This window comes from Ctenocephalides felis, unplaced genomic scaffold (genome assembly GCF_003426905.1).
Source record: "Ctenocephalides felis isolate EL2017-DRISC unplaced genomic scaffold, ASM342690v1 CF-g0.4_SCAFFOLD_01886, whole genome shotgun sequence".
Classification (NCBI taxonomy): Eukaryota; Metazoa; Arthropoda; class Insecta; order Siphonaptera; family Pulicidae; genus Ctenocephalides; species Ctenocephalides felis.
Window position 1 is genome coordinate 13,782,685 of NW_020538040.1, and position 27,829 is coordinate 13,810,513.

The 27,829-nt window shown below is 30.3% G+C and overlaps 6 protein-coding genes across 6 annotated transcripts; 4 read left to right on the forward strand and 2 right to left on the reverse strand.

Moving 5' to 3' along the window:
- Positions 1–2,049: 2,049 nt before the first annotated feature.
- Positions 2,050–3,555, forward strand: LOC113374668 (methenyltetrahydrofolate synthase domain-containing protein-like). The gene is made up of 2 exons (XM_026614643.1): positions 2,050–2,825; positions 2,934–3,555. Exons 1-2 carry the CDS (start codon positions 2,050–2,052, stop codon positions 3,553–3,555), a joined length of 1,398 nt encoding a protein of 465 aa, XP_026470428.1.
- Positions 3,556–4,068: 513 nt separating this feature from the next.
- On the forward strand, positions 4,069–4,480 carry LOC113377457. Its single transcript, XM_026617786.1, has 2 exons — positions 4,069–4,222; positions 4,307–4,480. The coding sequence occupies exons 1-2, from the start codon at positions 4,152–4,154 to the stop codon at positions 4,398–4,400; spliced, it is 165 nt and encodes a 54-aa protein (XP_026473571.1). The 5' UTR covers positions 4,069–4,151; the 3' UTR covers positions 4,401–4,480.
- On the forward strand, positions 4,468–9,475 carry LOC113377456 (N-acetylglucosamine-6-sulfatase-like). Its single transcript, XM_026617785.1, has 7 exons — positions 4,468–4,610; positions 4,671–4,730; positions 6,773–6,973; positions 7,504–7,851; positions 7,924–8,080; positions 8,183–8,517; positions 9,112–9,475. Exons 1-7 carry the CDS (start codon positions 4,485–4,487, stop codon positions 9,376–9,378), a joined length of 1,494 nt encoding a protein of 497 aa, XP_026473570.1. The 5' UTR covers positions 4,468–4,484; the 3' UTR covers positions 9,379–9,475.
- On the reverse strand, positions 9,462–16,689 carry LOC113377455 (phagocyte signaling-impaired protein). Its single transcript, XM_026617784.1, has 13 exons — positions 16,395–16,689; positions 16,091–16,315; positions 15,472–15,665; positions 15,245–15,385; positions 15,025–15,182; positions 13,763–14,065; positions 13,529–13,700; positions 13,126–13,465; positions 12,866–13,035; positions 11,822–12,051; positions 11,195–11,549; positions 10,940–11,134; positions 9,462–9,850 (listed from the first exon to the last, which is right to left on the reverse strand). Exons 1-13 carry the CDS (start codon positions 16,462–16,464, stop codon positions 9,494–9,496), a joined length of 2,910 nt encoding a protein of 969 aa, XP_026473569.1. The 5' UTR covers positions 16,465–16,689; the 3' UTR covers positions 9,462–9,493.
- A 361-nt stretch (positions 16,690–17,050) lies between these two features.
- LOC113377598 (CXXC-type zinc finger protein 1-like) lies at positions 17,051–19,546 on the forward strand. Its single transcript, XM_026617968.1, has 9 exons — positions 17,051–17,196; positions 17,272–17,393; positions 17,529–17,680; positions 17,844–17,952; positions 18,032–18,121; positions 18,208–18,594; positions 18,655–18,942; positions 19,019–19,139; positions 19,376–19,546. The coding sequence occupies exons 1-9, from the start codon at positions 17,167–17,169 to the stop codon at positions 19,523–19,525; spliced, it is 1,449 nt and encodes a 482-aa protein (XP_026473753.1). The 5' UTR covers positions 17,051–17,166; the 3' UTR covers positions 19,526–19,546.
- LOC113377599 (leucine-rich repeat-containing protein 47-like) lies at positions 19,523–27,827 on the reverse strand. The gene is given in 7 exon segments (XM_026617970.1): positions 19,523–19,874; positions 20,151–20,258; positions 20,261–20,337; positions 22,951–23,119; positions 23,195–23,457; positions 27,130–27,265; positions 27,323–27,827. Coding segments are annotated over 7 exon segments (1,491 nt in total). The 5' UTR covers positions 27,797–27,827; the 3' UTR covers positions 19,523–19,610.
- Between the last annotated feature and the right edge of the window lie 2 nt (positions 27,828–27,829).

Below are 27,829 nucleotides of genomic sequence, written 5' to 3' on the forward strand. Positions count from 1 at the left end.
GTAAGCAAAGAGTAAATGTTTGATTATCAACATTTCGAAACAATTTTGTAAAATTCAATCTTACATCTTCCGGCTAATGATGTAAAGTTTAAATCTTATTTTTGTTACGAGGTCACTATATTTTATAATTATTAAATCGTTTTTTATCTTCAGTATCCAGAAATACTATGACAGTCTCAAAAAGCTCAAATAATATTGCCAAATCAAATATTGCTAATAATAGTCGGCAAATTGGGTCTTTACAAGCTCTCAACGATATTGCGACCACAAATCGAATGCCTACTTATGACACAACTTACACATTTTTATAAAAACAGAACAATATTTTTATTACTTTTTAGTTCTATTTATAAATATTCTATATGACTTTTTATTAAAGATAGTAAATGGATATTACCACTTTCTATTGTGATCCACTACCCCGAATTTTTTTTCGCTGACATGGACCCGCTGAAAGTTTTCATACCCCTGGGGGTCAAATACAGACCACTTTGGGAATCACTGGTCAGAAAACATTTCTCAAAATATCAAAAGTGATTTAATTACAAAACTAGTGGTGCATGGCATCGTGCCTTAAGGCAAATTACTGGAACTTTCCGTACCGAAAACTAAATCATTAAAAAAATACTTTGCAAAACTTTGAAAAAATTAGATTTTTGAGAACTTTTGAATTTTTGGAAAAAAATTGACTTTTTTGAAAAATTTAATTTTATTATAGTTCGATTTTTTTTTAAATCTTGAACATTTTTATTTAAAATATCAAAGCGCGTAAGCGCCGCGTAGTCGTCTAATGTGTAAGCATTGGTACGGAACCCATATAAATGTACACAAAATTTGTACTTATAATTATAATCTTTATAAAGTATCTGATAATACGATGTACATATGTCTAATGTTCCATTTTGACCGCCAAATGGCATTATTTTTCACATTTTTTATTGGATCTCCGGAGGCGCTGAACCTGCTTTTACAAAAATTTCATCAGTTGTTTATATCGTCAATACAAGTGCAAAGTTTTCTGAATTATTCAAATCGGACGCTCCGTAATCTCAAAAACTGAAATAACATTTTTGGCAATTTCGCCCCGTGTCTCCGAAACGGTCAGAACTGTCTTTACCAAAAACTAATCAGCACGTCTCCTTATCAGTAGAAATCGATTTTTTTTAAATATTCAAATTCGTGTTCGGGAAATCGTTAACGAAAATTTGTATCCGCATACACACACGCACACATACACACACATACATCTATTTTTCCTAAGGTACGCCAAAATTTTCAGAAACCTCTAAAACGTAAAGATGTAAAAAAACATTTCATTTTCTATTTTCTTGCGATTACTATAATCTACGGAAAGTTAAAAAATAATTAAAATTTAAAATAATGATAAGTATTGTAATATTAATTAGGGGCACCAGGCTGTTCTGAGGGGCTTTTCAGAATACTATTTCCGAAAATAACCCAAAACTTTTGAATTGATGTTAAAAAATAAACAACAAATAATTAGTTTTTATGCATACTAATTTGTAGTCTGATAATATCAGTTGAGTAATTCTAAAATTAAATTGTTGCAAAAATTAAAGGGAGCGCAACAATTTTTATTATTAGAGCAAGGGGGCGCCGTGCAAAAAAGGTTGGAAACCACTGGGTTAAATGATAAATTCCATATATTATATGTCAAAAATTAAACGCAGCCTTTTGCAAATCAAATTAGAATTACAACTATAAAAGTAATTCATTTATCAATTTAATTAAACTTTGTTGGAAGTGGCATTATACTCGTAAGTTTTACGTCAATAAACAATACTCTCGGTCTTGGTTTAAATGACCGTTTTAAACGACGGTTTTATTTCGAACGATTATATTTCGGACATTTATCAATTTAGAATTTTGAAAGCATTTGTTTTTTTTATTAAAAAAATGCTAGTCTAGTAGTGATGACTTTCGTCAAACAAAAACAAATCAAATCAACAATTCTCGTCGAATTGTGTTTATAAACGTGATCGTGTTTTCGCGATAGTATTTCTTGATTGAAATTTGACGATTATTAGAATGGACAAAGCTAGAATGGATTTTACAGAGGAAGCAAAGGAAGCTGAAGCTGGGGTGACGAAACAAGTAATCCGTAGAGGTGTCTGGAAATACTTGGATGAGAACCGGCTTTCACTGTTTCCACGTCCAGTTTTTAATCGGATCCCAAACTTCAAGGGAGCCTTTGATGCCGCGCAGAGATTAAGTGAACTCGATGTTTTCAAACAAGCAAAGACCGTTTTAGTAAATCCAGATAAGCCATTGGAATGTGTTAGAATACTGGCATTGGAGGAAGGTAAGCAATTAGTAGTCCCTGTCCCTCGACTACAATCTGGGTTACTAACCAAAATTGTAATGCCTGAAAACAACTCCAAGTACCATGTCCGCCGTGCAATTACTCGTAAAGGATTAAATGAAGCTCCAACTGTTGATTTAAACTCTGATATTAACATTGACTTACTGATCATTGGATCGGTGGCAGTGTCTCGCAATGGCTTGCGAATTGGTAAGGGTCGCGGATACACAGATCTTGAATTTGCCATTGTGCAGCATGCCAAAGCCCTAAATCAGAATGCTCTTATTATCACGTTGGTGCATGACTGCCAGGTGAAGGACGATATGCCCAGCACATTATTTGGTGCTCACGATGTGCCAGTTGACATTATAATAACACCTACTGAGACAATAATGGTCTCGGGACGACCACCACGGCCAACTCACATAATGTGGAATTTGATCTCCGAAAGGCGTTTAAACACTGTAAATGTCTTGAAAAAAATCAAAGAAGAGGAAGAAGCGTAAGTATTTAATAGTGTATTTAAAATCATTGAATGCTTGCTAGAATACATGTGTTTATATATAATTAGTTTACATCATTATGTAAAGTATATTATTTTTTATCTTAGCGCTGGAAAGCAGATCATGCTGAAAGAGGTAGACACTGATAATGAAAGCGTGGAGAAAGTGAGAGTCCCTAATAAATTTCAACAGAGAAGGAGGCCCCGTAAGTCAGCAAAGAATAGCGAATCCGAGCCAAATGAGGGTGATGGTGATGCATCAGAGCATAGACGAAATGGCCGTAGATTGAGACGACGACGTGTCTCTGAGAAGGAGGAGAACGACGTATTGGACGCATTGGACGTATCTAATGAGAATGGCCAATCCAGAGGCAATCATTTGCGAAAGAGGCGCACGCGTAGAACAAAGCCGCAGATCGAATTTAGCGTGAAGGTGGGCAACATCGCGAAGACGGATAGAGTGCGTGACATTAAGTCTGCTCTGGCAGAAAGGGGTGTCAAGCCTTTTGACATCACCTGGAGGGGAGTGAAAGGTTTTTGCTACCTGCACTTCGCGATGAAGCCTGCAGGTGTCAACTCCCTTGGAGTGGACGCCATTATTGAATCCCTTTCTGGTATGAAAGTTGGAGGTGGTGAAGAAGGAACCACCTCATGTGAACCGCATATTTTGACTGTGAAGCCTGCTAGGCCAATCACTAGGATTGAAACGACAGATGTGAATGCCGTATAAATTAATTTATTTAACATTAGAACAACGTCAAAATTCTTGTGTTCAGAATCTGACAGCAAATTTTAGAATCCTCTTATATTAATAATGAAATGTTATTTATCTTTATAGTATTTTCAATACTAATTATAAGCATAATTACTTTGCTTAATAAAAATTTCGAGTTATATAGTTAATCTAATTGTGTTGTTTTGATTACTGAAAAAAGTGTTTATTATTAGTTAAATATTAATTTTGAAATATAAAGTACAAAATTTTGTTTATTTATAATCTCTAATAAACATTTAATTGTTCTAGCTTTCATACATAAGTATCATAAATACGTACTAATAGTTTTTTATGAACAAAAATTTATAAAAGTTTATAAAATATATTTTATATGATAAGTTATTATATTATAAGAAAAAAAGCTTTTTGTATTTAATATATGCCTGGTAAGGATGATCCGATTTTCCCACGAAAACAAAAAACAGTGTTCATCTGGCAACACCGCACGTCAACTTTCAAGTATCACAAATCCCGATATCGCGAGCAACGCGATATTCTGGTTTTGTGGTTAATTTTCACTATTTACAACAGCTATCAAATATCAAGTCGAAATGGGCAAACATTCCGGACAATCTTCTGTCGGAGGCTTCCTGAAAGGTCTCTACAGTGATTCCTACAAATGGTATGTTGCACACCTCTGTTTTTTATGTACTTGCACATGTATTGTTATCAAAATGAAATCGATTCATGTTAAATTAATTTTCAGGGACATCATAAAAAGCATCGGCTTCTTCGCGCTGGGGATTAAGGTGGCGCAATCGTTCGTTGGGGTTGAAATAATGCCGTCGATGCCCCAATAATATGTTAAATTAATTAAGCGTTATCATTTGAAAGTTAAATTGATTAAATGAAATATATAGTATTTATATAACCCCAAAAACAACATGTTTTATTTTGGCGTAAAAGTGCTCGTATTGTTCATAAGCTTGTTTATAAGCTGTTATGCAGATGATAGGAAAAATATTGTGTTTATACTGACAGATGATCAAGATTTGGAATTGCATGGGCTGGTAATTTTTTGTGGAATTTTGTATAGCATTTCAATTACTCTTAAAATATTCTTATTGCAGATGCCTATGACGAAAACTTTGTCATTAATAGCAAACAAGGGCATCACATTTGAAAATGCAGTAAGTTGATTAAATTTAAATTTTTGTAAGTCTATCAATGGTTAAAACGCTGTTAATACTTGTAGTAATCTATTTGTTACAATTGTGATCGTGTAACAAATAGTCGACTCAGTCATTTAACATAAAGATAAATATCATCGAGGTATCATACATAGCTTTAATTTGGACAAAGCTTTTAGAATTAAATCAATTCCTGGATAAATGTATCAATCATTTAAAATATGTGCCATGAACATATACCATAATAATAACCAAGTTTTTGATTATAACAATTATCAAAGCGCTGTTAATACTCGTAGTAATCTATTTGTTACATTTGTGATCGTGTAACAAATAGATGACTCATAGTCATTTAACATAAAGATAAATATCATGGCATTGAGGTATCATACATAGCTTTAATTTGGACAAAGTTTTTAGAATTAAATCAATTCCTGGATAAATGTATCAATCATTGGTATTATGCTCCATGAACAGGTACCATAATAACATTTAAGTTCTTATGAATTCATATTGCCTAATTTTCTTTTGCATATGTTAATAATATGCTTACTTGACTTAATTTCTATATAATCCAATAAATTCAAGAACGTAATGAATAATTAAGATTCAAGCATTATTTATAGTTAGTGTAATTCTAACAAGGGCATTGCATTTTTAAATGAAGTAAGTCTATTGGTTATAAATTAATATGAGATTCATATAAATCCATTGCAATTAATTACCAAAAATGATCAAATAACTCAATACTCAGTCAGTAATTTACTCCCATGTCAGCCATAAACAAATTTTGGAATCCATTAAATAAGAATGGGGTCTACAATAGTGATTTATAATACACCATGTTAATATCCATTTACTATTTCGATAGTAACAAGTCGTATACAATATTTATAAATAAAACCAAGAAGTATATAAAATAAGTAGGCATTCAGTTTGTGGTCGCAATATTGTTGAGCTTGTAAAGACCCTATTTGCTGACTATTAAAAGGCTTGGCAATATTGTTTGTGCTTTTTTAGACCATCAAAATTTTTCTGGATACTGAAGATATAAGACAATTTAATAGTTGTAAACTAAACAGTAAAAAGAAGGTTTAGCGTTATTGATTATCTCTTAACAACAAAAAAAATGTAGACTGGACATCATTAGCTGTGAGATGTAAGATTAAGCCTTACAAAATTGTTGCCAAATATTGATAATTAAGCATTAACTCTTCTCTTACTTTATTTTATTATTATTTCAAATTCAATTCGATAAATGATAAAATTAGCATGTAGTTTTACATGAAAAGTTTAAGGATAAACTTTAGTGCAATTAGAAATTTATTTAAAAAGAAAAAAAAGGTATCGGATAAATAGTGTCCAGGCAAAACCTAAGAGGTCACAAAAAAAAAGTTTTAAGGACCTAGAAGTAATCCATTGTAGTACAGTCATTTAAACTTAAATTAGGTAAGAATCTGGGAATTCAAGATACCCAGCTGTAAGTCTATGAACATATATTGACACCCTACAGTTGTCTCAAAACCTACATATGGTTGGGTGTCAATACCATATGTAAGTTTTAGGACAAATTTAGGGCTGTCAATATACAAGTATTTACAGACTTACAGCTGCGTATCTCGAATTCCGAGGTGAACATACTATAATGACTGGACTATTGTGAAAATGCTTGTTACATTTGTTGTGATCGTAAGACAAACGGAATAAATGCTGTATCAGTCTAAGTCCTTTTGAACATAAAGGTAAAGAATCTATTTTGAGAAATCTATATAAAAGCTATCAAACATTTCATAGCCCTTTATCAAGTTTAAATAAAGATCATCATAGAAAATTCATACTTTGATGAATTTATCCTGGAATAGAATCAATATACTTAATTCTAATCATGCACCATAAATTCATATTCCATAATTTCTCAATGCATTGGTAAATAATATGCTTCACTAAACCAAATAATTGCAGAATGTAACAAATAAACAATCTGCTGAGAATAATCTCAACTATGGAATATTTCAATTATATTTTTATTTATTACCTTTAAGTTCGTTACCACTCCAATCTGTTGCCCAAGTCGTAGTTCCATATTGACAGGACTTTATGCCCATAATCATAAAGCATTTAATAATAGTGAAGAAGGCGGATGTGCAGGTGAAACGTGGAGAAATCTAGAAAATCAAACATTTGGAGCCTATCTTCACGGTAATAATTATAAAACGTTTTATGCTGGTAAATATCTAAATCAGGTAATTAAAAATATCTAAATCAGGTAGTTTGATTTAAAGATGAACCGTCGAAATTCTAATAAGGGGGTATTCTGGTCTATAATTTTAAAATAATTGGTTTTTTTATACCTTCAAATCTTAACTATTAGAGAATGTGTGCAAGAGGATTTTTCACAATTTAAATTATTTTCGGAGATATAGCTGTTTGATCATGATAATCCTCCTTTGTTTTTCTTCTTCAGTGAAACTTTAAACGCGTTTTTCTGGAAAATGACTGTTTGGATACTATACCCACAATCTCTCAACTTCTTTATAGACTTCAGTCTGAACTGTGCTCATTATATATATATATATATATATATATATATATATATATATATATATATATATATATATATATATATATGAATATTAAATATCAGTGTAAACAATGTATGTAAATATATTGTTTGCCTTTTTTTTAAGGACTTCAAAAAAATCACATAAAAATCATGCCTCTAAACCAGAATACTCCCATAAATAAATTTATACTAAATTCACATATTTTTCAGTATAAAGCTAACTATGTACCTAAAGGTTGGGACTGGTGGATCGGTTTAAAAGAAAATTCAAGATATTATGATTACGATTTATCCATCAATGGCTCAGTCAAGCATTTCAATGATGAATATCTACCTGATCTTATGAAGGAACATGCTTTAAATTTCCTTGACACAATTGGTGATACACAACCTTTTTTAATGGTTTTGTCAACTCCTTCTCCTCATAGCCCTTCTACTCCAGCTCTAAGACATATTGGGAAATATAAAAATGTTACTGCTCCTAGAACTGAGAATTTTAACAAACATTTTGAAGATAAGCATTGGCTTCTGAATATGCCTCCAAAAGTTTTATCTCAAGTAATAAATTTATCTATAGCGTAGTTATCATGTGAAGATTATTTACCCCAATTTTATTTATTTGCTTTCCAGACTGCTGTTGATGAATTAGACAGAATTTATAGAACACGATGGGAATGCCTATTGGCCGTTGATGATATGGTTGAAGCAATAATTCAAACTTTAGATAATTTGAAAATTTTAGACAACACATATATTATTTATACTTCTGACAACGGGTACCATATAGGTAAATATGTTATCAAATACAATTTGTATTACTAGCAAATACACATGGTTTGAATTTCATACAGAGCGAAAACAACGTACATATTCTACCTTTCTACAACAGGTCAATTTGCTCAAGCTTATGACAAAAGGCAACCTTATGAAACTGATATCAAAGTACCTCTTTTAATAAGAGGTCCGGGGGTGCCAAAAAAGAAATTAATATCGAATCCTGTGGCTAACATAGATTTAGCTCCGACACTACTAGATTTGGCAGGATTGAATGTGCCTGATCATATGGATGGCAAATCATTTTCAGCTGCTTTTCTAAAGGAGTCCGATAATATGAATAAAAAAGGCTTTCAAGAACGACAAATTTTGTTTGAATATTGGGGTGAAGAAAATCCGCATACGATATCTGAAAAATGTTCACAGTGGCATGGAGATAAACATTTAGCAGTAAGCATGGTTTTATATTATGCCTTTCGACTCGGTTGCCTCTTTTGAGGCACTCGGCAGTTTGTATATACAATGACTTAATTCATATTGACCCATGGTCCGTGACCTTCAAGTGGGCCAATAAATATTTTTCTGCGGCCCAACCAACAAGCATTTCTGAAGTTGTATTTACTTCAACTTTTATTTATTTCATCAACTTCCTGCCATCAATAAATTAATTAATTAATTATAATGTATTCTTTTCTTGTTGCTATAATTTATGAAATATTTACTTTTAATTTAATATTTTTATATCATAAAGTTTACTAGTATATATCAAGTTTTGTAAATTATTAATATGCCTTTTGGAAATCCTTTTAAACTTTAAACTGCAGAAAATGAATTCAGATATTATTGTAAATGCATGCTCTTCAATGTCCACGAATTCATATTAAACAAATTGCATAACATATACAATAATATCAAGTTTACATCATGTAAGCTTCCGTCGGTCTAATGCAGCACCGAATTGCTAATAGATTGTTTTTAAATCAGTGCCGAGTAGTAAGGGTTAAGATATTGTAGATATTTTTCAAACCTTTGATTTTCTTTCAGAGATGTGACCCAATTGTTGATTGCCGATGCCAAGATGTTGGCAATAACACTTATACTTGTATACGACACATGGCCAGTGATATGAATTTCATGTTTTGTCGTTTTCGAGATAATGATTACTTCGAAGAAGCCTACAACTTAGTAAAAGACCCACTTGAATTGAAAAACATAGCATATGAAATACTACCTGATATTCGTGTTAAATACACAAATGTGATTGATCATATGAAACACTGTGTTGGAGAACAGTGCCATAAAATATACTGAAAATAACTTCACTAAATCAATCCTTTATTGGTGTTGCTGTTCAATACATCTTGATATTATTTTGTAAAATTATATTATTATAATGAACAAAATGTACAGCAACTCTTTCTAGATATTAAACATTCATTTTATGTAGGTATTTTATGTTGTCTTTAATCAGTGCTTGATATTCTTTGACGAATATAGAGAAATCTTCAGTAAACTTATTGCTTTTTAGTAGATTTGGATCATTTAGTGACAGCGCTGCTAATTTTTCAGTAACATCTTGTGATATTTTTGGACACGTCCAACTTTCTAAACTTGTTGATACACTTTCTAAAGTCTGTTTTAAATGTGAAACAAGGTCCGAAACCGGGTTTGCACTAGAGTTTATAAATGGTGCTGATTTTTTTCTAGACTTCTTCATTTTATTTTCTGGCACTTTTTTTATCTCACAACATACACCACAACACAATGTACACAATATAAGAATCTGAAAAAAATTACAATTAGTCATAAAAAATTATTCTCAAAACAGAATTTGATTATTAAAATTAGTAATAAGTTTAGTATCAATCTAACATTAATCATTTTTAATTATAGTTTTTGTACTATTTGATTATGTTTTGTTGAGGCTAAGGCAATAATTTGAAGAACTTTGTAATATTGTTTTGGTTCTTTAATTCAAACTGAAAGTCACATCAGTAAATTGCCTCTTTGAAATAACACTTTCCATATACGGATCAATGCCCAAATAGAAATTGCACAGTTCACTTTAATTCTTCACTAAGATTTTTCAAATTAAATTTGATTCGATTTGAGTCAAATTTTACTAAAAACCTATTTTGTTTCATTAAGGTTGTTTTCATTCTATTACTTTACGTTCTCAGAAACACCGATAGCGGTGAAGACGGACAAGGCAACGGAGGCGGCTTAAGTCGGAGATTTCTTCATCAGTTCAAAATGATGACATTTACAAAGGATTTTGGGCTCGATACATATGGAATCCACAAATAACGAAATTTTTAGCCGCGAATATAAACATTGGGTCACAATTTTTTTGGCCGCGAATAGCAAAAAGTATATGGGAAGCGTAAACAGTAAGCAAGTAAATTTTCAGTTATGGGAGTATTCTTATCCAGAGGCATTAATTTTATGTCACGTTGAAAAGGCCTTGAGAAAAAGGCAAAAAATATTTTTCTTTCAAGTTATTAGTTCATATTTTGTTAACATATAAAAAAAAATAATGATGAAATATAATTTTAAAGATTTAATTCTACAAGATGATAATGTGGGAGAGTCTCAAAAAATTGGCACCTGAGCATACCCATGATTTTAGCCCTCCAAATAATCAGAAGATAAAAAAAAAAGAAAAAAGGTTATTAAAGACAAATAAATCGGTCCAAACAACGTTGAGAAACCGTGGATATATTGAAAAATACAGTTTCAATTCTCTTGTGCATTCTTGAATAATTAAACTTTGAAAATATCAAAAACAAAAAAAAACAATATTAAAACTTCTAGGCTTTTAGCTACCACACAAGATAAAACAACAAATTTTAACGAATATTATAAAAGTTACCTCAATAGTGCTAATTACTACTCCCCTAGCGTATCTGTGATTCCAAAATGGATCATCACAAGTATTTTGTTCTTTGATTAACTGTGCTAGGTTTGATGCCAGCTCATTTGGCCATTTCCAACTTTTTGGATCAACTATATCATCAATTTCTTGACCAGCAATCCAAGCCACATATAAACACATATCTCCAAATGCCTGTAAAAATAACTAATTAAGCATCTCAAAAGTATTAAATATTTTTATTAACATTTTTACCTGTTCATAAGGCAGTTCTAGCATCCAATGCAACCTTGATGGCATTGGTAGACTCAATTTACACATATGAAGTTTTGTATGTTTTTTATTACGAATTTCACTATACATGGCTTGAAAATTGCTCCTAGCTTTTAACAATGATTCAACTTTTTCTTGTCTTTCATTAACACTTTCTAAAGAAATTTCTCCAATTACAGTAATGATCTTCAGTAACTGAGATCTTAATCGAGTACAGTCTAAATTCTGTTCAAACGATAATTGCTGATAACTTTTTTTGCTTTCCTTACTATTTTTCATTTCACAATCATTCTCCTGTGGCTCCCATTCAGTTATTACTTTAAAATCTCTATTGTCACTGTAAGAAAGAAGCAATGAGCAATTTGAACTTTTTTAAAGAAGGAGTAAGATAGACAAAATGGTATATATGAACAAGGTTATCTATCATTAAGTAAATTAATATCAATAAATACCATGCCATTTTGTCTATACTTCTTATTCCACCAAAATAAACTATCGTAAATCAAAAATTTCTAGTCCCATCTAGTTCTAGATAATAATGTAAACTTCAAAATACAACATGTATGTATAATATATTTTAAAACTCTAATCCACTCCTTTTTTTCTTACCATGAAATATCCCATTCAATATTTTCATCATCTATAACAGAAGGCATATTCTTCACCACATTATTAATATCATTTTGAGATGTTGAGTGGCGTATGAAATCAAACAATATTCTATTGATAGTAACAGCTGTATAATGTAAACTTCCTGAAAGTCTTTGCCGAAAATCCAGGAATTCAAAAAGTTTTGAAAAAGATCCAAATTTGAAAGATAATATTAAATGTTCTATGCTCTGTAATAAAAAATATATTCATATAAATAATTCTGTTAAGAGAACTCTGTTATTATTATTTATTTAAATGGCATGTGTTATTTTACAAAAAAACAGTTAACATGAGGTAAGACTATATTAGACTAGATGCAAGTGGATATTTTGCCTTAGGTGATTTATGTATGAATAATCAATAATGAAGTGATTTGTATATGATATACTAGTCTATATGTCTACGTGCCTACCTGTCTCCTTGTATACCAGTCCATTGACCTATCAGTCTACATATCTACTGTCTATCTACTTTTCCAACTATTTATCTGCTTACCTGTTCACCTGTCTATCTGACTATACTCTTTACCTGTCTATTGTTTTCCTGTTTACTAATAATTCTAATTGTATATCAATCAATATTAATGATTTGTAATGATTCTGTATCCTAGAAACTGCTGGAACGGTCCTCGCAAAAATGTAAACAATTCTTCATTTAATCAATGCAATTGAAATGTTTGTTTTAATTCAGATAATTGGATAATCAATTCTCAAAAACTGAATTGCCATTTTTCCATTTATTGGTCTGTATTTCTGAAAGGGCTGGAACTACCTTTTCCAGCATGCTTTCCATCAATAGGAATCTAATGTTTTCTGAATCATTCAAATCGGTTGATCTTTGCTCTCGAAAACACCAACAAAAGATTCAGAAGCCAAAATGTTCAAAAGGCTTTGAAACTTAAAGATATGCAAACATTTTCACATGTTTTTTTTTTGCTTATCATGTATAAAAAATTGTTTTCATAACAGATGCCATTTAACTTTGGAATAGAAATTAACTTACGTCTTTATAGTTATTTGTAAAAAAGTTTAAAGTTACATCATATAATTTTTGAACATTTGAAGGTGATCCACAAAGACTCAAAGGCTCACAATGTAAATATCCCATTGAATCTAATTGCAGATGTTTTACTTCAAGTAATTCATAGATCTCATTAGCACCAGTTGCACAACCTAGAACAATGTGCAGTAAAAGTCATATCATCCATAATATTGAACATAGACCGGCAATAATATCGTATTTAATACTTGATTCATAATTACCTAACAAATGGTATATTTGCAAACATAATAACTTCACATGGAAATTACTAGGACTTTTTAACAGCACATAATTTAATAATGTTAAGGCTTTTGTTAAAGGGCCAGAACTTTTAGTTTTCTTAGCCAAATCAAACATTAGATGGGTGGCTATCAAAGCATAACGATCTGATGGTCCAAAATCAGTTGTTAATAATCCTTGACCATAGTTTCTCCGTCCATGTTCATAATGAACTGTCAGGGCTGTGAAAAGGGAATCAACATGTTCAGGTTCTAGAATAGTGTGACCTCCACATAATCTTGTAAGTTGAATTAATGAAATATGTTTCAGCATCTGTTCTTTCTGCAAACAAAATAATGTATATAGAATTTCTTTATTACTACAAAGCCTATTTCATATACTCACGTTTTCAGGCAAAACTGTGGGATCAGATCCCACCTCCTGAATTAACAATTTTGCCAGATATTTGGTGTTAAATTTAGATTTATTTGAATCCTCTGTTTCAATATAACCAGAAGGTATAATAGCAATTGAAGCCCTTAAATCACCTACACAACAGCCTCGGTCACCAAATTTTCTATCAGGAACTAAATGTTATTGAAAACCCAGCAAAAAAAAATATAATAACTGCAAAATTACCTGAAATATTCGACTATTAAATTTATATACTGCTCCTCTAGCTCCTGATCTACACAACCATGTTCAAACACTGTTCGGTAAAGTTCTAGTCGAGCCAAATATGGACCTCTAGTTTTACTCTTTTCGATTGCTTTTATCAAAGACAGTAAAAAATTAAGACATTTTTGCATTGTTTGTTTTAGTTTTGAGCTATTTTGCATGTTTGATTCATCTCCAGTGTTATTTATTTTAGTAATATCAAAATCATTGTTCAATTTGAAAGATGAAGCAAAGTAGTCTAAATACATTTCCCAATCATCCACACTAAAAATATAAATGTTATTTAAATAAAATTTTATAGTTATAAACTAAAAGCGAATATGTAGCTAAAGCAAACATATAGTTGATTATTTTAAAAGAAAGACTATTATAATTCTCAAATTTCCTGCCATTTTTATTACACTAAAATAAATACCTAACTCAAAGAAATTTTGTCACACTAAGTTTGTATGATTAGTACTACATACATTATAGTAATGAAAAAATCTGAATAATTTCACTGTAACGGCCTAAAAACATATATTTTTGACATTTTTTTCAGACAGAAAAAAAGTAATACAACCATGATATTGAAGGTAGCTATTTATTATACTTTATAGTAACAAAATAAACTATTTTTGTAAAAAAATAAAAAAATTACAGCACCATAGTCATTTTGGTGAGGCGCATCAAATTGGAGGCACCCCGCGGCACACAAAATAACTACAACAACTTATATTTCTTTCATTCAAATTTTTTATAGTATATTTAAAATAACATTTAAAACCAACCATTATAGCAAAATTTAGAAATATCGATTTTTGTTTGTTTGGCAAGTTCAACGAAAGAAAAGGGTAGTAATTTCTTAATAAATGATGAATAAATTAACATATCAAAAATCCACTATGATGATTGGTCGGTGGCCACCATAACTCAAAAATGGCTAACCGATTGATCTCAAATTTTAACACAATATTCTTAAATATATCTATCTTTTAGTAATGAAAAATTTTTTTCTCTCTGATAAATGCTTTCGTTTTTATAAACAATGAAGGCAAAAATTTTGGCAAAAATCTTTTTTTTTTTCAAGAAATAACCATCTTGTCAAAAAATATTGTTTTGCTTATACTTTTAAAAATCTAGAATTACCGCTTTTTTCAGCCTTGTAACTGTATATAACCCCTTAATAAGTTAAACGTACAATGATTATACTAGGCTAATGAATAGAACAAAGATGCACCTACTTTTGCACTAAATTATCTTCGCAAATATTGAGCAATTCAGCCCACATATTAAGTTTCTTCATCAAACTAATGCGGTATCTCACTGTATTCTCAGTAATATAATTTGCTGAAAGAGGGCCATCAAGAAAATCTAGAGCTTCCTTATATTTTCCCTGAAGCTACAAATGAAACAGAAAATTGACGAATAATACTCGCAAATCATAATTTTATAGGTACTTACCTCCAAAATCATTAAATACAGCTGACATTCCTGTTCTGCTTCTATTTTATCCTCTACAATTATTTTGTAGACCATTCTCTCAGAAAGAGCTAATAAAAGAGATCTCTTTGTTGGGTTGTCTTTTTCTTGTCCCCTTGTTGCCTAAAACAAAATAGAATAATATCTGTGAAAACAGGGATCAATGAACATAAAATCTAGAGACTTTAATTTATTTGAAGTTCTCATACCTGCAAAACAACACTCATTACAGCCCAAAAGTAATAGGGATTTTTTGGCGTTAATTTATATAAAGCTAGTGCCGTGTTTTGTTGCGCTTTATATTCAGAAACTCTTGCATAAGCCATGAAGAGATGGCTTAATAGTTCTTCATTTGATGGGCATTGTTTTACTGCATTATCATAAGCTATGCATATATTTTCTCCTAATACAATAAAATTTAATTTTAAATGTACAAAAAATACAGAAAGTTATGTTATAAATGTACTACAGAATTCAATCAAATTATCACTATACTTCCAATACAATTATATAAATAGTGATAAAGTAAATTAAACAATAAAAAATATACAAAAATACAGAAAGTTATGTTATAAATGTACTACAGAAATCAATAAAATTATCACTATATTTCCAATACAATTATATAAATACTGATAAAATAAATTAGACAATCGAAGATAGCTTTCATAATGATATTGAACATAACATTGCTAAAGATATTATCAAATTAATATCAAAAGTATTTTCTTAAAATATCTCTTCATGCAATATCAAAAATAATAATTCATTTAAATACCTTAACTTGATTTAAGTTTAACACCATAAAATTATGTGATAGCAAAATACCTTGATTTAATTCTCTATAGCAAATAGTCATAACTTGCAAAGTAGATTCATCATACGGCTTTTCATTCAATAAGCTTCTTAATATTATTTCAGACTCAGATTCTTTTCCTAAGCGAATAAGAGCCAATGCCTTCAAAGCCCGAGCACATTGTATTGCTGGAGATTTCTTCAAAACCTTCTCTACTTCTTGAAGGGCTTTTTTGTAATTCCCAAAATCTAATGAATCTGTTAAAGCACGTTAAAATAATTAATTGGAGATATTATTACTGGAAAGAATAATTTAAGAGTACAAAGTATCAATTACCATATATGGGTCGAAGACGGCGTTCTATTACAATACTATTCGCCTCCTGCACGTGCTGAATTCGGGACATGTTTACTAGCTAACTTTAGGGTTAGAATAAACGAAACACAACTTATTCGAACAACTTGTATATAACTTTTAAATGTATTATTTATAGTTATATGTCATATTATTGAATATATGATCCAAATAACAGTTTGATTAAAATAAATATTAAACAATTTCAATATTTTAATTATTGCACAATGTTTACTCAGTATCTTAAAACATAAACAACTGCTAAACGGATATAATATACAGCTGTCAATTGTGTCATTTTATTAATTTGTTTTAAATGAGATCTTTATATAACCTAGGTAACTAAGTGCCATTAAAACTAAAACCGCCTACTTCATTTGAATTGATTTGAATGTTGCCTGATTTGCATAATGATTTTTTCGAACTTTGACACCAGAGAACGACAAAATGACAACAAAGATGACAGCCTCAGTAGATATTTTTCGCCATAGATATCGACTTATATTTTGACAATAAAATAAAACCCGCCAAAATATTTGTTCTGTGTTGCACAACAAAAGCGCTGGTGTAGAACAGAGCCAAAAATAATAATAGACTGACACGCTATCATCTTAAGACGGCGAATGTTGGAATTAAAACTTGTCAAACTATCATTTCATTTGTTATTCCATCGCCAAACGTCTCAGAAGATGTAAACACTAATCAATTCTACTAATCAATTGTGTATAGAATTTAAACTTAGTTCGAAGTCGACATGGCTGATCGTAAACGGTCCAAGCAATCGGTATAACGTTATTCATTAATAGAAACTAGAACTATCCATTATTAAAAACCGGTTAATATATGTTGTTATTTTCAGAAAGAAGAAATTGCCAAACTGTTTGATTTGCCTGAGCGTAAAAGTAAAATCGCTACTCTGCTCAAGCAAGATGGTCAAGCATACTGCATATGCCGTTCTTCTGATAGTTCAAGATTTATGATGTATGAAAATTGAAATATCCTTTGTATTTTGTATGGTAAAAAAGCTCCTCATAGAATCTATTTTGGCAACTCATTGTACTTATGATTAAAATTTATTTAGTTGTTAATAAGTAATTTATTTTTTTTATAATTTAGTGGATGTGACTCATGTGAGGAATGGTTCCACGGTGACTGTATAAACATATCTGAAAAAGAAGCAAAATACATCAAGCAATATTTCTGTTCTCGTTGCCAAAAAGAAGATCCAACTTTACAAACAAGATTTCGGGCCGCTCCAGCTGCACCAGGTGTTTGTTAATGTTTATTTGTACCTTGAATTATTTTTATTTCATACTTTATTATTGTATAAGTACAGTATTAATTAACAACTACAACAGGTAACATTAAGAATGTATCACATATTTTTATATTTTCAACTAATGTGAATTATAATTGAAATTTCATCACCAGATGAACGTAAACCACGAAAAAGAAAGGAACGTTCAGAAAAAAGCAAAGACAGCGCTCATGGCCCAAAGTGTGGACAATGTAAAGGATGTTTGGCACCAAATTGTGGAAAGTAAGTTTAGATTATAGAAAATTGTTTTTTTTTTTTTTAAACCTATTACACCAATGCAATGAAAATTGGTTTTTCATAGATGTGAAATTTGTACGGATCCTGACTTTAAAGATAAGAAGTTAAGATGTTTACAAAGAACATGTCTGGGGACTTCAGGCCCACGGACAAAGTAAGTTTGATTTGCATTTAATTTAGATACTGTTATATAATCGAAATAATATTTCATTTTATTTTTTGTTCCTTTGTTTTATGTAGGAGACGACGAAGAGATAGTTCTCCTGAAGGAATATTATCTAGTGGAACTGAGCATCTGACAGGGCCAAGACAATGTTATGGACCTGGCTGTACGAAAGGAGCTCGTCAACATTCTAAATATTGTTCAGATGCATGTGGCATGAAGCTTGCAAGTAACAGAATTTATCAAGTATTACCTCAACGATTGCAGGAATGGTCTTTATCGCCTTGCAGTGCTGAAGAAGCTAATAAGAAGGCTTTAGAACAAATAAGATCTCAGCAGATTGCTGTTCAAGGTACACTGCTGCAATTGGACAAACGACATAAGGAATTAGATCTCTTAGTAGATCGTGCTAAATTGTATTCACCTGTTGATCCAGAACCTGAAGAAGAAGATGACTCATCTATGTAAGTGAATATTATAGTACTTCATGTTAAGAAAATTTCTAATCAAGGTTTTTTCCACAGTTATTGTATTACTTGCGGTCATGAAATTCATTCAAGGACTGCTATCAGGCACATGGAGAAGTGCTTCAATAAATACGAAAGTCAATCAAGTTTCGGTAGTGTTTTTAAAACACGTATAGAGGGAAATGTTATGTTCTGTGATTACTATAATTCAAGTAATCACACATATTGCAAACGCCTGCGTGTTTTGTGTCCTGAACATTGCAAGGATCCCAAAGTTTTGGATACTGATGTTTGTGGTTGTCCTTTAGTTACCAATGTGTTCAGTTTAACTGGAGAATTTTGCAGGTAATGACCACAATCCATTAGAATTATTGTTTTGGACTTGCTCAACATATTTAATGCACATTAAACAAAATTTCAGGGCCCCTAAGAAATCTTGTGTAAAGCATTACGTTTGGGAAAAAATTCGCCGTGCTGAAATTGATTTAGAAAGAGTGCGACAGTGGTTAAAAATGGATGAACTCTTAGAACAAGAACGCCAGGTATTTATCAATATTATAAATATAATTAAACAAAATTTCAGGGCCCCTAAGAAATCTTGTGTAAAGCATTACGTTTGGGAAAAAATTCGCCGTGCTGAAATTGATTTAGAAAGAGTGCGACAGTGGTTAAAAATGGATGAACTCTTAGAACAAGAACGCCAGGTATTTATCAATATTATAAATATAATTATTGTATAATCGACTTAACCAAATATAACTCACTATTGTGTTACTAGGTCAGAAATGCCCTTATGTCAAGAGCTGGAGTTCTAGGATTGATGTTGCATTCAACCTATAACCATGAAGTTATGGAGAAGCTTTGTGCCGGACGACAAGTGCCTGCGAAAACTAAATTTAATAAAAAAAATTCTTCTACAAAAAAATAATGTTATAAAATTCCAAGAATATATTTAATATTTAGTAAATACAGAAGCACATTTTTAATGCTATTTTATAGCGTATCTTGAATTTTTACTCCCTTTCCACTACAATAGTATTGTCATCCTCAAATATCAAATCTGTCCGTGAAGGATAAACATTACGCAAATTGCCTTCAGGATCCACAACTTTCACTTGATGTATAACCATATTATGGAAATGTTCATCGCTTATATCAATATCTGCTATTCCCAACATCAATATTTCTTTTATTAAAGCTTGCATAGCCTGTCTACATGCATTCACAGAATTACTGCTTGTAACTTCTAAAAACAATTCGACAGTATCTTCAGTCATCTGAAAATGATAATAGATAATTAGAGTTAGATAATTTTTATGACATATTTTAAAAATAAATTGATAAGGTGATTCACTGCATAACATAAATAAAATTGATAAACTGAATGAAGTTTTAGTTTATCAATTTAGTTTTTGTAACATATTTAACCCTTTGTAATTTTATACAAAGATTGTGCAAGGACATGGCCACTTATTATATATGGACATGGCTATTTTTTTTTTTTTTGAATTTGAAAACATTACTTGTCCATTAAAATCTAGTCATTTACCCACCTTTGTGATGTCACTGTTAGTCAATGGAGGAACACTAATAACTTCTTCTGCAGAATTCATCATACAGGGAAATTTATCTTTACCTTCCAATAAGTATAAATATCTGTAACTGTAATTGCATTAGACTGACCTAATGGTGTTACGAAAAGTTTTCCAGGTGGTAATGCAGTGTAGTCTAGTAGATTTCCTAAGTGATATAATAGAATATTAATTTTTTACTTGTAAGTGGCATTTTCTTTAAGGCAAGTTGCATGAACTTCTCAAGATGTGTAAATAATCGACTTGATCAACAAAAATTATAATTAGTTATTTAGATAAAATATTCAACTGTTCAGTCCAAAAATAAAGATTTTGCAATTAAAACTTATTTAGGCGCGACAAGGGTGTAAATCCATACAAATGCAACGGAAATAGCGTTGCCCGAACTGTTCGTCATTCGCTCTCGATGAGATCATTTCTATCGTTGTATGCGTACCGGCATCAACGATGTATGCGTATCGATATCAACAAGGAAATCGGCATAGATAAACATTTTAAGGTTACATCGTAGTACAAATCTTGATTTAATGAAAACTGCCTGAATCAGAAGAATATTTTACCCTGTTCCTTAAAAATAATAAAACAAATTAAACATTTGTGCCATGTACTAAACGTAAGTTTATTGATTAGAAATTATTTCTATATTATTCATAGTTTCTATAAATCTTTAAAGTTATTAAAATAGAAAATATTTTTAGACAAGACAGATATTACAGCTATTTAAAGAATGAGATTATATAGCTAGAGAAAAAGTAAAAAAAATACAAGCAATCAATGAATGTATGTTAATTTTAATTACATGAAGTTCTTCAAACACAATTACATGATGAGTGAAGTTGCGGAAATAATATTTGTTTAGATGTTATTTAACACAATCCACTGTGTGAACAAATATTATAGAATTTATTAATCAGCAATTACTTCATTTCTCTGATGAAGGTTCATTTCTAAATGGTAATTACAATGATAAACCGATCATGTCATATTTGAAGTATGACTTTAATTACATTATTGTTTTTAAATATTATACATATTTTTAATGCTATTATAAATATAATTTATAATTTATCATTACATAGATGTTTATAATGGCTGACACTAATAAATGTGTGCATTACGAGTGTTATCATATATAATAAACATTATTCAAAATTTTCATATGATGTATTTATTTATACTTAAATGCCATTTTGTACAGTAGCAAATAAGTTTTACTTCAACCTTACATGCACTCTTCTTTATTTGATATCTTTGAAACATTATACTTATACCTTTAATTGTATAAATAAAATTAATTTGTTTAAAACATTTTGAGATGAAATGTGTGTTAATTATCTTTTCGTGCTCCAAAAATGTATTTTATTTAAGTGTGGACGTAAACTGTAATCAGTAGTTGCCTGCAAACCACCACAGATCATACATCTGCTTTGGTATAGACTCTGACTAGAATCGCTAAAGCGCGCGCAAATTTTAAACTTTGATGAATTTTTATAGTACAACCATTTATCGTAGGCCTCTAATATTTTAGTATGTTATTTCAGACTACGAATTCTATCGTTATACAAAGTTTTATCAAAATCGTCAAAAAAAAAAACTCAACATTTAATTACAAAGAAACGACATGGCTGATCTTTACCAAAAATTAATCAACGCGATTCCCAACCAATATCTTTTGATCAGATTTTTGAATTTTTGAGATCGATTGAAATTGTGGGCTAAAACGTGTACGAAAAACTTAACACTTTTCTGCTTATTACAAAGAAATGGCTTGACCAATCATCGCGCAGAACTGACTAACAATAGTAGTCTTTATCCAGATATATCAAATGGCTTTAAAATTACATATTATATATATATATATATATATATATATTAGGGTGGTCCTTAAAATAGTCATTTTCGAATTTCCTTGCTCCCAGGGGCTCAAATGGTTCCAAATAGATAAAAAACAATTCTCTGAAAGTTTTAGCTCTTAATATTAACGTTTAGATAGAGCGCAATTGAATCAAACTTCGTATGGAAATAGCATGGAGAAAATTTTGAAAATTAAAAAAAAAATTTTAGGTATTACTTTGCGACAAATGAATTAAAAGTGAAAATTTGTGCCATTTTTTATTGAAAATTCGAAACCCTGCAATTTTTTTATGCTATTTCCATACAAAACTTTGATTGAATTGCGCTCTATCTAAACATTAATATTAAGAGCTAGAACTTTCAGAGAATTGTTTTTTATCTATTTGGAACTATTTGAGCCCCTGGGAGCAAGAAAATTCGAAAATGACCATTTAAAGGACCACCCTAATATATATATATATATATATATATATATATATATACATACTCGTATATATATATATATATATATATATATATATATATATATATTGTATGATTCTGAATTTGATGTTGACATATGTATTAACAAGGTCTAGTAAAACTGTGTTTTTATTGATGTTATTCCTGATTACTAGACCTTGTTAATATATATATATATATATATATATATATATATATATATATATATATATATATATATATATATATATATATATATATATATATATATATATATATATATATATAATGATGATGAAAGGTCAATTAATGTCTCACATACACACATATACTTTTACCAAATTTAGTTTCATTCGATTCAGAATGGCTTAAAAAACGTCGAGAAAACGTAAAATTTACAAATTGGATTTTGTGGCAAAAACATTAACTTCAAGTTAAAAATAAATAAACAAATAACCATGCATACCTTTGATTTTGCTAGCGTCATGAGTGGCAATGGTAGCTCCTTCTCGTTTTAGACATACAGTATCGTGCAATCTAGTTTGAGCTTGCAAAAATCTGCGTAGTCTATTTTCACCTTTTAGATTTATATTTTTAACAACACAACAAAATATGAAAGGTCTTAGTTGTCGGACCTAGAAATGAACAAAGTTCATAAATATTTTTGAGTAAAAAGTATATTTCCAACAACTTTAAAATAATGAACTTACTTCTTCGCAATATTGTACTTTTATTCCATCATCTTGAGCCCTAAATACTTTAATTCTATGTGCTTTGGTATTTATATTTTTTTCCGGTTGTTCTGATTTGTTTGTTTTACTTGGTTGATTTTTATTACCAGTCGAGGCTTTTGAATCATCTTTAGAAACATACCCATGTTGTTTAACATAATCCAGTATTTGTTTGGTACGACATTGTTCCACGAGTTTGAACAATCTTTTATCACTTAATGGATTTTCTTTCAAGTTTAGATCTAAAATAAAAATTAAAATTATTGAATTCCTCAGTCAAAACTTAATATATAATAATGATGTATGTAATAGGCAAAATTAAATCATTTGTATCATTTAACCATTTTAGTAACAATAAAATAGAATAATTAAACTAGTTGTAAGTTCACCTCGGAATTCAAGATACCCAGCTGTAAGCCTGTAAATATTTATATTTTGCACCCTAAAAGTTGTCTCAAAACCTACATATGTTGCGTATACCATGTAGGTTTTGAGACAACTTTAAGGTGTCAATATACAAGTATTTACAGACTTACAGCTGGGTATCTTGAATTATGAGATTCTTACCTAATTTAAGTTTAAATGACTGGACTATATATAATTTGTATCAGTAACTATTTTAGTATTAACTAGATAGAATAAATAAATTACCACAATTATCAACCAAATATACACTACATAAATACATATTAGAATAATTAAATCTAACATAATGAGCCAACAATGATAGTTTTACTTGCAAATTAAGAACAAATGTTGAATACAGAAAAAACGCGATTGTATTATTAAGACATAAAAATTAACATCAATTGTTTCAATTTCATAACTATTATGATCACAGTCACATAATAATCAATCTTGCCAATCACATTGAATTAATATTTTTAAAATCCCCTAAATTTTCTCTAGTTACAACAATAAATACAAAACTAAGTGTGGTTGCCATGATTTTTTGTTAATTTTCTATTTTATTACTTAAATATACAATCAAAAAAATTTTCAATAATATAATTTTGTTGCCTTTCCTCCAATCCAAAAAAAATACAAAAAAAACATTATTGTTTAGGCTTACTACAGTAGTGGTGCCCCTTAAGAAACCATACAAATATTTCTGGAAACCATAAATCCCTAGTTAAGCAAAAGCATCTATAAACTAAATTTTAAACTAGTGTGGTGCAAGGCATCGTACCTTAAGGCAAATTGCTGGAACTTCCGGTACCGTAATTAAAAATCTTGGTACGAAACCCAAAAAAATTTACACAAAATGTGTACACATTATTGAAATCTCTATAAAATATCTGATAATTTGATGTGCATATGTATAAACATTTTAGACTGCCAATTGATATTTTTTTAAATTTATTTTTATTGAGAGTCCCTAACCGCTGGACCTGCCTTCCCAAAAATTTAATCAGATCTTCATCTTGTCAATACAAGTAAAATGTTTTCTGAATAATTAAATTCAAACGTTCCGTTCTCTTAAAAACTGAGCTACCGTTTTTGGCACTTTTTGCCCCGTATCTTCGGAACGGCTAGACCTGCCTTCGCCAAAAACTAATCAGCATGTCTCCTTATCAGTACAAATCGAATGTTTTTTGAATTATTCAAATCGGTTGATCGGTGTTCCCGAAATCGTCGACGAAAATTTGTATCCGCACACACACACACACACATACATCCATTATATTCTTATCTATTTCATAATGAATTATTATACAAACTAGTGGTGCATAGCAAATTCCTGGAATTTTCTGTATCGAAAATTAATTTTTTTGAAAAATATTAATTTGAACTTTGAAAAAATGAAATTTTTGAGAATATTGATAAAAAATAGACTTTTAAAAAATTCGAATTTGTTTTGTATGTATTTTGAAATATTTTGAAAATTTTGAACGTTTTTTCAAAACAATTTGTATCGATTAACCCATAAAAAAGTAAACAAAAAGTGTTATTATTAAAATCTCTATAAAATATCTGATAATTTGATGTGAATATATCTAATTTCTATTTTTTGTTACTTTTTATATCAGATCTCCTGAACCACTGAATCTGCTTCTGCCAAAAACTAATCAGCACGTCACCCCATCAAAGGAATTGAATGTCTTGTTGAATTATTCAAATTGGTTGATCCGTGTTCACAAAATCGTGGACAAAAATTTGTATCCGTTAAATGATACATATATACTACAGCTAAGCCCCGCAGAACACGGTGCTTCTATAACACGAATTCTCCCTAACACAGTTCAAGAATTGATACCATCCCTCTCATAACACAGTACTTTTAAAGCACGGGTTTGCTCTAACACTGTTTCAGCATTGAGCAAAACCCTAATAAAATAGAAAATATAGTAAAATCTATGAAAATCAAACATTAGTAAAATCGAAGTACAATCGCTCAATAAATGTGATGGAACTAATGCAAAAAATAACAATAATGCAAAAGATAACTATAAGTTTCATAGATAAAAAACTCTAGGCTTATCCGAATGATTAATCAATCAGTCTTAAATAAAGATCCTTCGAATAAAATACGCACAAAATTTTTATTAAAGATAACTTTGCATGTGGTAAATATATAAATATCTTTTCGCTAAAATTAACTAATCGCTAAATAATTGCAAAAAATAATGCACAAATCTGGAAGTACTACAGAAAATGAAAAAAAAGGATTGTGTTCGATAGCATGTACCAGTTAGTTATGACAAAAAAAATCATATAGTTCATGCAATGTATATTAATTACTAAAAAATTAATAAATATAACAATATTTATTATAAAATTATGATATGTAGCATGTTTTTTAAAATTCTTGGAACGTAACCCACCCAAACAAAATACAAACTAGCTGTAAATGGAATTCTGTCTTAAGGCAATTAGGGCATCGTGCCTTAAGGCAAATTGCTGGAACTTCCCGTACCAAAAATTATTATTTTTTTAAAAACGATTAATATTTTTGAAAAAAAATTACTTTGAAAAAATAAGATTTTTGAGAAACTATAAATTGGACAAAAAATTAGTTTTTTTTTGAAAAAAAAAAATTTTTTTCTTTATTTTGACATATTGTGGAAGATCTGAACTTTTTATTCAGAGCAATCGTACTGCTTTAACTGCATAAGGACAAAATATAAAGCGCGTAAGCGCCGCGTCGCTGTCTAACGCATAAGCATTGGTACGGAACCCATAGGAATGTTAACAAAATGTATACTTATTGTTAAAATCTCTATAAAATATCTGATAATTTGATGTGCATATGTCTAATGATCATTTTTGACCGCCAAATGGCTCATTTATTTAGTTTTTCCTCTATATCTCCAAAACCGCTGGACCTACCTTCATGAAAATTGTATCGATTCTTCATCTTGTCAATACAAATAAAATGTTGTTTGAATTTTTCAAATCGGACGCTCCGTTCTCTTAAAAACGGAGGTACCGTTTTTGGCACTTTTTGCCCCGTATCTTCGGAACGGCTAGACCTGCCTTCGCCAAAAACTAATCAGCACGTCTCCTTATCAATACAAATCGATTTTTTTTTGAATTATTGAAATCGGTTGATCCGTGTTCCCGAAATCGTCGACGAAAATTTGTATCCGCACATAAATACACACACGTACATACACACATACACACACACACACACACACACATACATCCATTTTTTCTAAGGTATGCCAAAATGTTCAGAAACCTTTGAAACGTAAAGATATATAAGAATTTTCATTTTCGATTTCTTTGCGATTACTATAACTTGCCCTACGGGAAGTTAAAAAACATATTTTTCATGCTGTTACAATAGTACTCCTTGAAATATACTATAATATAATAAGAAACCATGCAAATATATTATTATTCCTTTAAAATTGGTGCAACTATAAAAGTTTAATTCTTTAAAGCCTTAAACAAGTACTCTTAAATACCTTTCAACTTGGAAACATTTGCCAGTGTTTTTGGAAGAATTTTAATGGCATTAGAAGACAAATCAAGAGACTTCAAAGCCGGCAAGTCAGAAATATTCTCTGGAACATTTTCAATTTTGTTGCCATGTAGTTGTAACTATGAATATAAATGTGTACATTCCTCTGTTGTTTGAAGCAAATAATATATTCTTACCTCTGATAACTGATTCATCTCACTGTAGCAAATATCTGGAAAACTTGTTAATTTATTATTTGATATATCGAGTGACTTTAAAGTTGGAATAGAACACTTGGGCACTGATTCGATGTTATTGTTCGACATGTTAATACTGACTAATTTGTTTAGAGAATTCATATTTTCAGGGAACTCATTGAGAGCATTTCGCGATACATCTAACATTTTTAAATTTATCAGTTTAAACACGGCGTTTGGGAGTGTGGTTAATTTATTTCCGAATAGTAAAAGACTTTGCAAGTTTTCCAAGTTAGCAATGTCATCGGGCAAAATTTCCAATGAAACGTCGCTAACATTTAGAAAATTCAAATGTTGTAAACTGAAAATAATTGGATCTAGCCCGTCCTTTTTGATTTTTTCGGCGAAGCCTTTACCGGTAATTGATAGCTCCCGTTTTTTGTCGGCTTTCGCAGCCTCGACTTCTGGCCACATTTTGAAAAGATGATATAACAATCAATTCAGGTG

What these genes read in the sequence shown, in the direction of transcription:
- LOC113374668 (XM_026614643.1), top strand. Translation starts at nt 2,050, where the DNA reads ATGGACAAAGCTAGAATGGATTTTACAGAGGAAGCAAAGGAAGCTGAA. An exon ending in ATCAAAGAAGAGGAAGAAGC is followed by an intron (nt 2,826 to 2,933) that starts GTAAGTATTTAA and finishes TTTTTATCTTAG; the next exon opens with CGCTGGAAAGCAGATCATGC.
- LOC113377457 (XM_026617786.1), top strand. Translation starts at nt 4,152, where the DNA reads ATGGGCAAACATTCCGGACAATCTTCTGTCGGAGGCTTCCTGAAAGGT. An exon ending in TACAGTGATTCCTACAAATG is followed by an intron (nt 4,223 to 4,306) that starts GTATGTTGCACA and finishes ATTAATTTTCAG; the next exon opens with GGACATCATAAAAAGCATCG.
- LOC113377456 (XM_026617785.1), top strand. Translation starts at nt 4,485, where the DNA reads ATGTTTTATTTTGGCGTAAAAGTGCTCGTATTGTTCATAAGCTTGTTT. An exon ending in ATTTGGAATTGCATGGGCTG is followed by an intron (nt 4,611 to 4,670) that starts GTAATTTTTTGT and finishes TTCTTATTGCAG; the next exon opens with ATGCCTATGACGAAAACTTT. An exon ending in TGACAACGGGTACCATATAG is followed by an intron (nt 8,081 to 8,182) that starts GTAAATATGTTA and finishes TTTCTACAACAG; the next exon opens with GTCAATTTGCTCAAGCTTAT.
- LOC113377455 (XM_026617784.1), bottom strand. Translation starts at nt 16,464, where the DNA reads ATGTCCCGAATTCAGCACGTGCAGGAGGCGAATAGTATTGTAATAGAA. An exon ending in GAAGATAATTTAGTGCAAAA is followed by an intron (nt 14,066 to 15,024) that starts GTAGGTGCATCT and finishes TTATATTTTTAG; the next exon opens with TGTGGATGATTGGGAAATGT. An exon ending in TAGAACTGCCTTATGAACAG is followed by an intron (nt 11,135 to 11,194) that starts GTAAAAATGTTA and finishes TTATTTTTACAG; the next exon opens with GCATTTGGAGATATGTGTTT.
- LOC113377598 (XM_026617968.1), top strand. Translation starts at nt 17,167, where the DNA reads ATGGCTGATCGTAAACGGTCCAAGCAATCG. An exon ending in GATAGTTCAAGATTTATGAT is followed by an intron (nt 17,394 to 17,528) that starts GTATGAAAATTG and finishes TTTATAATTTAG; the next exon opens with TGGATGTGACTCATGTGAGG. An exon ending in TCTTAGAACAAGAACGCCAG is followed by an intron (nt 19,140 to 19,375) that starts GTATTTATCAAT and finishes TTGTGTTACTAG; the next exon opens with GTCAGAAATGCCCTTATGTC.